This window comes from Nymphaea colorata, chromosome 1 (assembly GCF_008831285.2).
Source record: "Nymphaea colorata isolate Beijing-Zhang1983 chromosome 1, ASM883128v2, whole genome shotgun sequence".
NCBI lineage: Eukaryota > Viridiplantae > Streptophyta > Magnoliopsida > Nymphaeales > Nymphaeaceae > Nymphaea > Nymphaea colorata.
The window spans coordinates 25,399,186-25,414,139 of NC_045138.2; the positions used below are offsets into that span (position 1 = coordinate 25,399,186).

The 14,954-nt window shown below is 37.5% G+C and overlaps 1 protein-coding gene across 1 annotated transcript; it reads right to left on the reverse strand.

The window, feature by feature from the left end:
- Positions 1-8,040: 8,040 nt before the first annotated feature.
- Positions 8,041-13,854, reverse strand: LOC116268103 (two-component response regulator ORR23-like). The gene is made up of 6 exons (XM_031649935.1): positions 13,488-13,854; positions 13,228-13,380; positions 12,098-12,418; positions 11,769-11,845; positions 9,799-10,884; positions 8,041-8,388 (listed from the first exon to the last, which is right to left on the reverse strand). Exons 1-6 carry the CDS (start codon positions 13,852-13,854, stop codon positions 8,041-8,043), a joined length of 2,352 nt encoding a protein of 783 aa, XP_031505795.1.
- Between the last annotated feature and the right edge of the window lie 1,100 nt (positions 13,855-14,954).

The window sequence follows — 14,954 nt, forward strand, 5'->3', positions numbered from 1 at the left end:
AAATATATCGGTACCAAGCAAGCATAATGTGAAGAACATAACTTATTATAAAAGATTGTAAATGATATATAACATTAGTAATCTGACCCATAAAGGCCAAGTCATATATGCAGTCCCTATTTTTTTTTAGGTACCGCCGTATTTATTTTGAGCTGGGTAGTATGGTCTTGAACTCACATCAGTCTCGACATTGTATGAACTGGTTTTGCGATAAAAGTGTATTTACTAAGAGGCGATAAGCAGTCAGACAAAACAGATTATGGTAACACAACTGTATAATTTATTTTGAGTACACTCAGTACTCAACTAGTTATGTATTGTTGATTAAGAATGGATCCAAGACATCAGTACACTCAAAAGAAATTTCAGTATGATATTGTGAGTGGGTATGTAGGACAAACAAGAAGCAAGAGAGAGAGAGACTCTGCAAACGCCAAAATTTTGCAGACCAAGGGCAGAGTAAAATCTCTTGAGAAAGAAGCCAGCAATCCATGGACGCTTTTAGAGAGAGAGAGGCAGAGGAGTAAGTAACTGCAAGCCAACGAGGAGGCAGAGGAGTAAGTAACTGCGAGCCAACGAGCTCGTTGGCTCGCAGTTACTTACTCCTCTGCATCTCTCTCTCTCTAAAAGCGTCCATGGATTGCTGGCTTCTTTCTCAAGAGATTTTACTCTGCCCTTTTCTTGGTCTGACGGAAAAAAATAACAAATCTGAGAACAACCATGGGCATGGCTTTAGTCGCAGACATCAACCTCTACAGATATGATCCATAGATCCTACCTGGTACACATTCGCCCACCACCATTACATTCACTTATTCTTCTTGGCCAATATTCTATGTTAGCTTCTTGACAATATTGGATCGGTTTGAATGTTGCAGGGAAGACTTATAGTCTCATTTGAAGGTAAATCATGGTGATTGTCATAACCTTCACCAGGAGCACCTATTTATACTTAGAGATGAAGGTGAAACAATCTTCTTTTTTGGTTGCTTTCATGGGGCCTACATATCCTTCCATAACTGATGCAAATATATTTTGATTTCATGTATGACATTTTAACACCCCATGATGCATCTTCCTTTCATTCATATTTTCTTTTTGGATTTCCCCCAACCAAATTAATCTTTTTTGTCCATATATATCCAAACAAAAATCTTGTAGATAATATAAATCTTTTCTGTCCGTATATAACTTTTAAAAGTCTTATAATATACTTAAGATCTTATATAAAAGATGTGGGTATGAGAGGTCTCCAAAGGTTATTGTTAACACTACTTGGTCATTGAAGAAAAGAAAAAGGAAAGAAAGATTAGAGTTGAAATTGAAGCACGGTTTAGCTGTGTAGCCCATAAGGTTATGTTAACAATAACATCGCGAATTATCACTTTCGCCAAGAAACATCCAGATCTAGAAATTTATCGAAAATAAAAAAATGTGTTTCGGGCCTCGTTTTGATATGTATGCTATTGAGTGTTCCACAATAGAGTTAAACATGAACGAGACAAACTACTTACAATATGTTTAAGAATTCGTTGGGCTGCCTTTATATATTAGTCTTTCCATGAAGGCAATTTGGTGCATCATGTTTTATTAGTACCATGTCTCAACTTTTTTAAAAAAAAAAGGAAAAAATCAAACCGCCCTCAACTCAAGATACAGTTTAGAGGGAGTTTGATAAGAAAAGGACTATGTTTTTACTACGCATGTTTCCAAAAAGTATGCTCTGATAATACTATTTTACTGTTCCAGACATTAATATCCATTGTCACACTATGTTTTCTTAAATAAGAATGAAGGCAGTTCTTAGAATATGTATTTTACAAACATGTATTCCAAAGTTGACGCTGCCATCTTTTTTTCCCGTTTAGGTCTAAACCAACAGCAGTCTGGATCAACCTTTGTGTATCAGTTTTATCTCAAAGGGTGTCATATGCTACATAATAAGCCTGGGCATCGGGCTGGCCCAGCCTTAAATGGTTAAAATATTTTTTTTAAATATAAAATAAAAAATTTGAACATAAAATATATTTTTAATAATAATATATATTATTATTAAATAACAATAATATTAAAAAATAAATTGGGCAGACCGAGCCAGTTTTTTCTAGCCCAAACTCGGGCCTGATTAGACTGGGTACTGGGTACCCATCAGGTACCGAGGCCCTATGCCCAGACTTACTACATAATAAAAAAAAATCTAGTACCCAGGCCTAATGAGGCCTGCCAAGACTTACTACAGAATCAAGAAAATATAGTTATGCAAGGGGAACCTGATTTATATGCTGGAAAAAAGGGACAATCTTTGCTCTTTCTAGATTAAGAAATTAGGTTACATCCTATCAGTCGAAATCTATTAAGAGTAGTGCATGATAGTTCATATTGACAGAAGAACATGATAGTCCATATCGAGAATTTGGCTAATAGTTATGCCTTACCGCGGTTCCTTCGGAAATCTAATTGCGTAAATGAAGATAAAATGTCCAAAAACGCAAGGATAATAAAGATATAGTTTTTAGTGTCTAAATCAATTTTTATAATCTGAAAAAGTAAGATTAATCATTTTAAAATATTTCTAGCTAGGACACGACCCAGATTTTTTTTTTATTTTGAGAAAGTTTAGTCTCGTATTTTAAAATTTTGGAAATTTTTGATAATCTCCAATGGGGTTAGGCTAAATTGTCAGTTGTCTTGGTTTTTATCACTTTCATGAGTAAAACTCACTCACTCACTCACTTTCGTGCCAGCACAAAAATACATTGCTATGCAACAACCCAAGGAAAGAGAAACACTTGTGCAGCTAAATTTTTCGAGTCTAATGGAGAATAAATGTTTGCCATAGGCATTTAATTGAACATAAATTTAGTGCACCAAATGGAAATAATTTAAAAAGCATTTCACAATTTTCGTCTAATTTTTTTTCAATTGCATCGAAGAGAAAGAAATAGCTCATGAATCCATTATCAAATGCCACTTTACAAAGGAAACCACCGACTTTTTTGAGGTAAGTTTGGGCACTACGCAAGGCCGCCTGTAAGTACTTGGTATGTAGTAAGTACTTGGTATGTAGTATCCGGCCCAATTAAGGCCTAAAAAAAAGACACTACGCTGGCTCAAGTGGATCCGATAATATTTTTAAGATATATTTTAATTAATTATATATATAATTATAATATTTTATGATGATTAATTATATCTATATATTATTTTATATTAAAAATAGATAATTTTTATTTAATCGAGCTAGACCCAAACGACGCTCGAGCTAGGGTTTTAACTGTTGCAAATGGAAGTGGCTTGATGAGAAAATTCATCTTTTTAATTGGGATTGGCAAAATTATTCTTCACACTTGAACTTCTTTGAAACAGTATTGTTTCTTTATCTTTAGGATCAACTTATGGTGCCAAAGGAACTGGTTTGAATACTTTGAAGGACACTTCACACTTGTTTTCTGATTCTATTTAACTTTATTGATTGTAAGTTTTTTTGGAGCTTTTGTAATTTTATTAAAGAAAAAAGTTGTTCACAAATTGCCCAAAGAAAAGGTCAAAGAGGATCGAGGATTTAGCACGAATGAATTTGAGGAGGACTGGATTTCGACGTCAATGTCCCAAGAATGATCGATGGTGGATCGCCCGCTCTGGGGAGAAAAATTCGCGTTACGGCCTCCGAGCTCCGGTTCTTCTTGTCCTCTTCTCTTCCCAAGAATGATCGATCGTGGGTCGCCTGCTCTGGCAAGAAAAATTCGCGTTAGGGCATCCGAGCTCTGGTCCTTCTTGTTAGGGCATCCAAGCTCTGGTCCTTCTTGTCCTCTTCCCCAGAATAATCAATCGTGGGACGCCTGCTCTGGTAAGAAAAAATCGCGTCACGGGCAACTAGCTCTGGTTCTTCTTGTCTTCTTTTCTCTCTCTCGCGGCCGTTCTTTTGCATATTTCCCTGCTTCTAGGTTTCTGGAAGCAGGCGAACAGGCACAGCTGAAGAAAAGGTAAGAGAACAGCAATATGACCTCCCCCATTCTCTCTCTTTCTCTCTTATTGTCTTACACGCTTGCGCACACAAAAACACACGCATATGGATATTATATATCGTGATTCTGAAACTATTGAAGAGCTGTCTTTCCATCTATGAATGGTCATGTCCCCGAAGCATCTTTTCTATAGCTACCCACACATATATTTTTGATTAATTACAGATTCATAATGGGCAGATCCGGGGACTGCCTCTTGTAGAGAATAGAGAAAGCACCTAAAGCTATTGAACCACAAACAGGTGGTGATGATGGAAAGGTATGACAATGGTGTAGCGGAATCAGTGAATCTTGCATAAACATATGTATCTTTGGCACAGCCAACGCACATTTACATCTGCACGCCCACCCACATAAACGAGCATGCATTTACTCACGCACAAGCCACTCGAGCACACGGGTTCATTTCTCACGCTTTCACACACATTATGTTGTCGATCTGCAGAACGATAATGTCTAGGTTCATTTGCCATATTCATTGCAAATTGATTGAAATCCAGTAAAGAAACGATGATAAAATCACAATCTTCCTGAAGCCAAGATCTGTTTGACATGGAAAGCTATGCTAGCATCTAGGCTGGATCCTCAAATTGTGTTTTATTACTTCTTTTGGATGTATGCACTAACTTTAAAAGGCAAAAAGAAGAGAGGGAATTGGAATTCTAGATTTTTGGTGCATGAGTGGGAACTTTCAGGTCATTTTTCTCATGCAGTAACAGACATATGGGGTAAAATTCTAAAAATACGTGCTGTAGTGGCTATCTTGTACACAACTAGCATCAGTTTGAAACTTGAAGTGTGACTGGTTAGGGTCTCTAGGCAATCTTAGGAACATAAAAGGTGCCAAAATTAACTAATTGCCTGACAAAATACATTCTAGATTGAAGTAGCAGTGGAAGCTTTTATGACTCTAGTTTTTATGGAAAAGAACTAACCCACCTTCCACAGGAAAGGGAGAATAGAATCTCACCTTAGAACAGGCAGAAACAAATTTGTGCCAAAGCAAAAAATTGGGTGCGTCACAGTCAAGAGCAAATATATACATGAACATGTTAACTATGCTAAGTAGACATGGAGATGGTGGGATCTAACTTGAGGACATTTCTATTCAGCTACATGGATGTTGTACTTACTATGCATTAACTATCAAATTTGCTTCAAAAGTCTCAAGTATCATACTAGGGTTGAAGTTTGTTACACAACTATCAGCAGTTTATATCTTGTTGGTAAATGGTGTGGAGACATATTTTTCTCAGCCACCTTGCATGTCCTTTGGTTCGTAATAACGTAAAATAACTTTTAGTTCCATAGTGATGATTCAAATGGTGAATTAACTATAAATGAATAGTAAACAAAGTACATAATAAATCATATGGGCATCACTTAAAGTGATCATGGTGTGTTATTTTTGCCAATTAAAGATTAACATACCTAGAAATGCACTCAGAAAGATTAACATATGCTGTCATGCACTCTTGAGAATGAGCCTGGCATGGCAGCAGCCTTTCTCTAATAATGACTACCATCTAGCTGCTTTGTTGTCCTCTCAAGTACCTTTCAACCAAGCAACTGTTGGTTATTTGAATTGATCTTTGATTCTTTTGTCAATTAGAAGATGTAAGAGAAACAAATAGGTAAACGAAATTTCTCTAGCAATATTTTCATCATTGAGATGGAAATGTTTGCTGATGACTTATTTTTAGCTCTGCAGAAAGTGCGAACCATCCAAAACTTTTTGAACATGTAAGAAAAATTCAATCAACGCATTATATAGAGAGAGATTGATCAAATACATAGTGAAGAACCAAACCATGCTAACAACGTAATTTTATTGCATATAACTTTCTGCTCAGTCATGGTAGATATCCAACTGGTAGTTTTATTAAACATACATCCACACACTCATATTACATGTTATTCAATTTTAATTGGAGGAAAAACATCACAAATGAAATCTCGATAGGCTTACCTTCTTCATTTATCTATAGTAAAAATGCGCTATAAAAATTTATGACCTAACGTGGCCAAGTCATTGAGTCAACTTGCTAGCCTCATGACCCTGCCTTAGATGATCCAAGTCCGAGTCATGGGTTTGCCAACTATGCTTTTCCTTTTTGGTGAGGCCAAGGGGGGTGGGGCAGGAGATTGTAGTGCTTCAAAGATTATTCAGAAGAGCAAAATTAAATCTCAGTATTCCATTTTTGTGGACCTACAAGCCTATCCTTCATTTAAAGAAATCTAAGGTATTTAAATGCCCCTTCAGTGGTTTAGCTTCAATATCAAGAGTATAGCCTTAGACCATTGCGATTAAGACTTTGCAGGTACTTGAATGCAAGAAGAAAGCAATAAAAGTCTTCTTCAAATAGAGTTTCTCTTACCCTTCGGCTTCAGTTGAACATGGATGAGATTTTCCTGGCCCTCCCCCTTGTCTCTTCTCATCAAAATGAAGAGAAAATTAGCCCTTTGACGAATAGGAAACTCTGTCAAAAGTCCGAAACTATTATTAAAAGGTAAATAACAATTACTTTCAACCTTCTTTGGAAAGTGTATTCAATAGTTGTAATTCACAAAATTGTCCTCACACATTTGGCTAATAAATTTCCATTAAGCTTTTGAGTTGAAGGAGGTCAAGAGTTGAATAATGTGTATAGCCCATGGAGCTCGTCCATTTTGAAGACCACTGCATCTTTAGGTTCAATCATATCAAGAGCCAGACAACGATGGAATGCTTTGACTTCCGACCATGTCAAGAACCTGCATCATAGGAACGACGTGGTGTCTGATTCTGTAATTTTAAAAGCATGAGAGGACTTTCATGGGGTGAAAAGGAGAAAGGCATTTGGGAGTATTATAAACAACAAAAATAAGGTATGTTCAATGCACAATTCAAGCTGTAGAATCTTGGGATAGTTAAGAAGCTCAAACATTTTCATGCATATATCTTCTTAAGCAACATACATCATGGCTATGGGTGGGTGTCAAGTTGAATACCCAACTACATGGTTGGATACCTGTCAAATAAGCGCGTAACCACCAGTCTAGTTTGGGGCTAGGATATCAAATTTGAACCCAGGGCCCAGGCTTAATAAAAGTTAGGCCTAGCTAAGCTTGTCCAAAATGAGCCAAACTCGGATCAATCCTGATACCTGATTGAGTTTTCCTTAATGGGGTAGAGTGGTGAACATTTCTAATCCATAATTTTCTTCTTTTTCTCTTTAACAAAACTCTCTCTCTTTCTTCCCTTATTTTTCTCTATTATCTTATTTAAGGTTTTCTCTTATAAAATCATCTATTCTCCTTTGCTCCGCTCTTTTCTCCTCTTGCCATTCCTGTGTCATCTTCAATCTAGTGTTTCATCCTCTTCCTCTCAGTCAGTTATTTGTGTGTCATCCCAGTTTCTGCTGTCATCTTATGTTTTCAGTCATCTGTCCTCATATCCACATGGATAGGCACCCCGAATAGAGGCCAAACTTTGCGTAAGGAAGTCCACTTCTCTATCTTTCTCTGGCTGATTAATGTAGCTTTCGCCAGTGAAGTTATCATCAACCATCGAACAATGATGACCCTGCTTCTCTCTCTTAAAATAGAAACATCTAGTTTCTATTTAATACATACATACATACATTAAGACCTTCTCTCTAACATAGAAACATCTATTTTCTATTTATATATATATATATATATATCCTTAACGTAATCAAAAGAAAAAAGCAATAAACAGAGTGAAACTGCAATATATCATGTAAATCAGGAAAATAAAATAGTATCTACCACACTCACCACTTACTCATTTTCCTTCATAAAGGGTCATCAGTCATGGATAGGGCCTACATTCTATAAAGAAAAAGTACGTGGTGAGTGTGGTGACTACCATTCAGTTTCTCTGTGTGACACTATCTAAAATACATTCATGTTTTTATGCGAAATTTTATACCTACAACCTATCCATCTATCTCATTAGAGAGACCCTTCAAGGTCATCCCATATTTCAGGAATTTGGTTGGCCTGCAAGTCTTCAAATGGAAGAAGCTCTGGCAAACATTGTAGTGAAGTGGGTAGCACATGATATTCTGGTCCACGTCCATCCACCCAATGTCCTGCAAATTTCATCCTTTTCGGCCAGCTCATATGCCCTAGCAGCTAACTGGTCAAAAGTAGATATAATCCAATTCAAATGCTCCATGATAGGCAACAATACTTTTGAGAGCCTATGAAATTCTCGTTGAAGACAAGAGATGCTAGCTTCCAAGATCTGTGAATAAGTTTTGACAAGCTTGTCCCATAATTCCTTCGCTGAACACTCATCAGGAACATGCACCAGCACTTCTTGGGAAAGGGTAGAAGTAATGAAAGCAATGGCTTCCTGATCGTGTTTCAACTATATTTCAAATTTAGGATTTGGAACTGATTCTTTAGTCGCAACATCATGCCTATCCTTGGTCTCATATGTGGTTCTGAAGGGACTGGGTAGAACTATCCAAGTGTTCTGATAGACCTTGATGAATGGGAAGATTTGATGCTCCCAATTAGGAGAATTGGTGTTGGTAAGTTTTCAGAAATAAGCTGGCCCATAAAGTTAAAAGAGATGATAGACTCAGAGTAAGAATCCATGGAACAGCTCAGAAGAGACCTGTTTGAAAGAATTACTCAGCAAAAAAAGGAATACTAGCAGCCAAGGAAATAAAAAAATCAATGAACAATATCTACGTTCAATGCTTATTTTGTTTTTTCTGGAACAGACCAGATTAGAGTAACATGGTTGCAACAATTAACTTATCGTACAGCAGATTAACTTTTGATCTAAATCCTTTTTTAGCTTTATGGAGGAAGAATGAAAAATAATAAGGTGTACGATGAGCAAAGAATAAAACAAAACGATTTTGATGGCTGCTGGGGACCGGTTTTGCTAGAAAAAAAAAAGCAAACAATTTCAATGTCAGGAAAAGAGAAATAGAGAGAATCACGGCTGACCAAGATCAATAATGAGGGACAAAAAAGATAACAAAAATAACCTCAAGCATGATGGGTAATCACAAAAGATGTAGAAAACAACACACCCTATACAAATAATGGCAATCGGGTTTGTAATGGACCCAGACCCAATAATATTAATACATACACTTCTTAACAAGCGGGGACCAGCTTGATGCTCCCCTTTTCATGGTCATGTAGCACATTAGGATTGAGCTGGTTCTCGTAGCCTAGTTTTATAACTAAAAGGCTAATGACCTATTCCTGTATGTTCTTTTCTATGAGTATTTGATTTCAAGTAATCTAATTTAATTAAAGATTGATAATCCTGATTATATACTAGAACCAGATAAAGTTATAAACAAGATAAAAGACTTCCTTGTATGTAACATATAGTGACAAATAACAGAGGAAAGAAATTTCATATTTTCATCTAATATGAAACTGGAGAGCTTCAATCATGAAGCTGATTTAATATATGCAAAATGCATGGATTGAAGCTGATCTTTCTGATTGGGACAAGACAATCTTCTTTTATAAAGAAGCATGCAGGAGAGAAGTTTTTGGAACTTGGAATAATTTCTCCCAATATTTAATATTGGCTCCACAACAGCAACAATAATCTACAAAGGCAGCCCCATTCCGAGTGTAGACACATCAAACATATTTCTACATATCATGGTCCTCTAGCACATCTAGAACACTCAAAGTAAATTTAACAAGTTCGATGCTTGATTATTTTTGAAAGAGATGAGCTCAATTGACAGTCATAAAAATAACCTTTTGCAAAGTGAAAATTTACCTGATTAAGTTGATCAGGTGGTGCTGTACCATTATCAGGCCCGTAATCTTGGTCGTCCACAGGAAAAAAGCTGTCTAAATCAGATGGCTGAAGTTGAGATTCAGGTGGTACTATCAGGTCATTTAACATTCTCTCAAGGTCAGAGAAAGTGTTTATGGATGACCTAGCATTCATGTTATCCAAATATGAATTTGCATTTCCATACAGATCACCAAGATTCTGCATTTGTCCTGGCAAGGGTGTGATTGGCATATCATGCATTCCAAGGCTTATATGGGTGGAGTTCATGGGGTCCGTACCAAAAGGGCTAGTGAATGGTTGAGTTGCATTGCTTAAACCTGGAAGCTCATTCTGAGCACATTGAAATATTTGATTAATGCCTTCGCTTCCTGTTTCGAATGCTGCCAGTGGATACCCAGTACTCTGTTCATGCATATTATGAGATATGACTGCACTTGTTCCTGCATGCTGACCATCAAACTGAAAACCATCCACCATCAATCCAGTATTAGAACCAGGAGCTACTCCAAAATGAGATGTGCTAGCCAAATTTAACTGATCATTATTTGCAGCTTGCTGACCAAAAGCATATCCATGGAATGGCAGAAGTTCATGGTCACCATGGTTCAAATTTGAACTCGAACTCCACATGGTTGAAGTAGGATCGTATCCTGATTGGGCTATATATGGATTTTGAAAGATGCTTTCATCTCCCTGGTTTCTCTGCTCCTGCATGAAGGATGGCATTGGTGGATTTTGAAGGACGCTTTCATTTCCCTGGTGTCTCTGCTCCTGCATGAAGGATGGTGCCCTTCCTATAACGCTTGCTGGATCAGTAGACTTCATCAGTCCATAAGTCCCCAACCCTCTTCTATCATCTGCCCTGAAACTGCTATAGTAACTAGGCATGTTGGTGAAAGGACCAAGAGAGCCACTTTGCGGTTCCGCTACAGCTGTGGGAGGTAAAGGCTGTGTCGCTTGGTTTGCTAGACGAGGACCTGTGGAAGAACCAAGGCCACCAGAAACGGGACGATCTTTATGTTCTTTACCTTCTGCCTCTCGTTTTCTTCGGTAAATTCTGTGTTTCTGCATTCACAAACACATAAACGGTTCTTTTCAGGAGTTTTGAGATCGATGACTGTTGGTTAAGAAAACATTTGATATCTTCTTAGGTGTTGCTTGGACTTTTTCCCTAAAAGGAACTTCCTGTTTGGGCCTTGCTTCAACTGGAGCCACTTGGGGCAAAAAGTACAGTACTTGGATCCGCAGTTCAGATCAGAAGGGTTATACTGTGTTCTACAAGTGAATGGTTAGATTAGGTGAAACCAGTGGAGAGACTTAGCGTTCCCACGGGTCTTGTTGGGGTGTCAACATGTTGGATTTGGGTCAAGTTTCAAACTCTCTGGATCTGTCTCAATATGTTTTTTCCCGATCAAATTTGGGTTCACTACCAAATCTGGGGTAACTAGTTTAAGTTCTAATTTTACATGCAAATGGGTCATATCTTTGTTGGGATTAGGAATTGGATGCACATTATGCCTAATCCAGATCCGATTATCCTCCACTTATCTAATCCCACTAAACTCATCTGGATGTCAAGCATAGCATTCTAACCGGGAGAAACAACAAAAATTGGACATGAAAAACTTAAAATTCCTGGTTCAGCAGGTCCTACTCATATGAAAGACCACTGATTTTCCCTCATCATCATCAAACGAAAAGGTGGTAGATAAAAAATCAAAGGTTTAATATATAAAAACCATAAGATAATAAATTTAGCTGAACATCTAGGGGCGGTCCTTATATCATTGTCGGTCCAAATCTGAGCCTTTGTTTTCCTTATAAAAACTTGCCCATTAAATGAAAAAAAAAAAAAGAAAGAAAACCTCAAGGATATGATGAAACCTGTTCGTTAAATGAATAATTTATCAAATAACTGTAACATTTTGTTCCCAAGAAATGGATTTCACCTGCAATCTGCTGCCTATCTGTTTCCTTGTCAGCTCTGTAACACCCATAATGTCGAGTATCTTCGAAGGAGTGGCATCTAATCCAGTCAATTGTCATAAAGTAGCCCAGTGAAATACTATCCTTGAAACAAAGATATACAAAATATTGCACATAAAAATGCTTAGCTTTTGATAAAATGGTTCCAATTTTTTTAGCAAATTCTTTTATAACCGTCTTAACTCAAGCAGCTAACTGAAAGAGTTTGAAACTTGATCAGGACTGTTCGTTATTTCACTAAAAATAGACCAGAGTTCAGCAAAATATTCTATCCAAAGGAATAATTGCGTACTTTCAAAACCCAACTGGTCTACAGCAAAAGCGAACTTCTTCTTCAGATCCGTCGTCCAGATGAACCTCTTCTTCCATTTCTGAGATGGTGGCGGAGATTCAGGCGCAGGCGCCGTCTGCTTACTGGCAGTGCCTGCTTCAGCCTCTGTGACGGCAGCTTTGCCATGGGGATCTCTCTTCCTGAGTTTAAACTTCCTGTGCCGCAGAACGTGCTGCCACAGGTTTCTCAGCACATGAGGGTAAAGCGGCTTCAACATTACGGCCTTCACACCACTAAGTGTTGCCTTGAGAAGGCTCTCCTGATCAGCATTATCTGATACAACTGTTCTCAGCACAACACAGACGGAAGTTTAAGTTTGGGTTACAATTCATACATCAGATAAAAAAAAATCTGTCTCACAAACAGGATCTGCAGTGAATGATAAGGGAAAGGTGATTTGAGGTCTTGAGATCTTCGATTTCAAGGTTCCAAATTCACGAATTTTAAGATAAAAAAAAAAAGAATATCTTTTGAAGGATGTGGATGTTAATATGAATCTGTAACCCTTACACTTTTAATTCACAGTTCTCAAATCAGAAGTCTCCTTATTTGGAAATAAACGAGATCTCAAATCCAAGTTATCTGCAATACTTAGAATCATGGATTTGGCTAGATCAGACTCTTGGATCCCCTTGTGAATCCACCTCAGAATCTAAATACCCATGTCAATTTGCCAAAAGCTGCAGTTCAAATATCGCTCCAACTGCCTTTCACTCGAGGGCCCATATATAGATGTAAATTGGATCGGGTATAGTAGCTTTTGGAGAGCTCAACTAACAGGATATAGGCCAGTGAAACTTGTGGCAGGAATCTTAAATTCAGATTGACAAGTTACAAATCCAAATCCCAGTTTTGGATCTGGATTTGGAAGATGCCCATGAAATTCAATAAAAAAAATCCTAGCCCATACTAATTTGGATTTGACTTTCATAAAGTTGATTAAGAACTCTCTCTCTCTCTCCTCTCTCTCTCTCTCTCTCTCTCTCTATATATATATATATATAATCACTTGCACACATACATGTACAAAATGTGGACATGGGGCTGTGTGTCATACATTATATATATGAACAAGAAAAAGAAAAACTTACAAACAACAGGCAAGTCCAAGTGGTTGGTGACGATTTCCAAGAACTCCAAACTATCCATTTCAGGCATGAAAATGTTCGACAACACAAGATCGACGCAGCTTTTCCGTTCCTTCAACATCTGAACAGCCGTTATCGGATTATCCACTGATGTAACTGCATAGACAACAATAGGAGAGTGGGTGGTAGAGAGAGAGAGATCAACATCATCTTTCTCGTCATGAAGAAAAAATTGCTAAAGAAGAAGGAAAGAAAAGTCTCACCATCGTAGTCCCACTGAACCATCAAGCTCTCCATCTCCTTCAACGACGCCCTGTCACTCTCGACCACCATAACTCTGGTTGCCTTTCGGACGTCTTTTCTCGAGTCCTCTAAAGCTGCCACCAGTTCTTCATCCATACAGAGAAGCTGCGAAGGATCTCCAGACTCTGCAGCCGAAGCTGCCACCAGCCCTTCTCCCTCCATACAGACAAGCCGCGAAGGATCTCCAGACTCTTCAGCCGAAGCTGCCACCAGTCCTTCCTCCATACAGAGAAGCTGCGAAGGATCTCCAGACTCTTCAGCCGAAGCTTCCACCAGTCCTTCCTCCATACAGAGAAGCTGCGAAGGATCTCCAGACTCTTCATCCATGGAGGTTCAATGAGAAACTCGAGCTCCAATGAGTAGAGATAGTAAAAGAAATGGAACCTTGCCCTCTACCATTCGAGCAATATAGATATGAGCTGGAAAAAACTAAAAGTAGAAAATATGGATCTCATACTTCATAATATGGGATTGATGAAAAATGCGAAACACTGCAGAAGGGAAAAAAAATCTACGGAGACCGGAGGTCATTGTTCAAGCATTCAATTTCATGGCTGAAGGTGGAACCAATCTAAAAGGAAGAAAATCTTGAGAGAAAATGTCTCTCCTCTTTTATTTGAAGGGGATTTTTTCATATTAATGACTACCATATAGGCCAATTTACATGTTCGTGTCTATTTCAAAGCTATTATCATAGTTATCCCTACCCTTTCATTGAGCATTCTAAATTAGTTCTTATGGTAAACTCTATTGTAAATATTGCATCAGTAGATCTGCTGATACGCTTCGTATTTGCCGGGCTTTGTAGCCGTATTCGGCCGATATGAGTTATGGAGAACGTCAAAATGCTGGTTGTGAATTTGTAATTAATTAAAGTTACAAAAGGAGGGATTTTATTTTGGGAAAAAAATATTAGGGATGCAGGATGTGGCCATCAAATAACAAGTAGATGAAAATGAAAATTGTTAATTGACAATAAATTCACGATAAATTTTTGGATTTGGGCATCGCATTGGGGTAAGAACTAAGAGGTGCAGCGTTGACCAGTTGCTTTCCATTTAATTATTATCATAACAGGATTTCAATATTGGGAGATGAAATCTGATATTGAAAATATTACTTTTGATAACGGTTATTGTTTTTAGTTCTAGTACTGTCTAGGTGTTGGGACTATAACATTTCTCTGAGCGATACGGTGCCGAATCGACCCATATCAACAGAATTTAAAATAAGTATCTATATTCTGTATTAAAAATTCATTTAAAATTTGGTTTATTCAAGTTGGGTTTGTAACACTACAAAATTTTAATATCGTATTAAAGATTGAGAGAGATCTTTCAAAGCTTATAAGAAATGTTGTTCAATGGTTAGTTGTCTTGGTTTCTAATATTTTCTGAATTAAAATCAAAACTGCCATGAAGAGGGTC

Coding starts and splice junctions, on each gene's coding strand:
- LOC116268103 (XM_031649935.1), bottom strand. CDS start 13,854: ATGGATGAAGAGTCTGGAGATCCTTCGCAGCTTCTCTGTATGGAGGAA. Junction 13,381..13,487: donor GGTTCAGTGGGACTACGATG/GTGAGACTTTTC, acceptor TTGTCTATGCAG/TTACATCAGTGGATAATCCG. Junction 10,885..11,768: donor AGATAGGCAGCAGATTGCAG/GTGAAATCCATT, acceptor TTGTGAATGCAG/AAACACAGAATTTACCGAAG.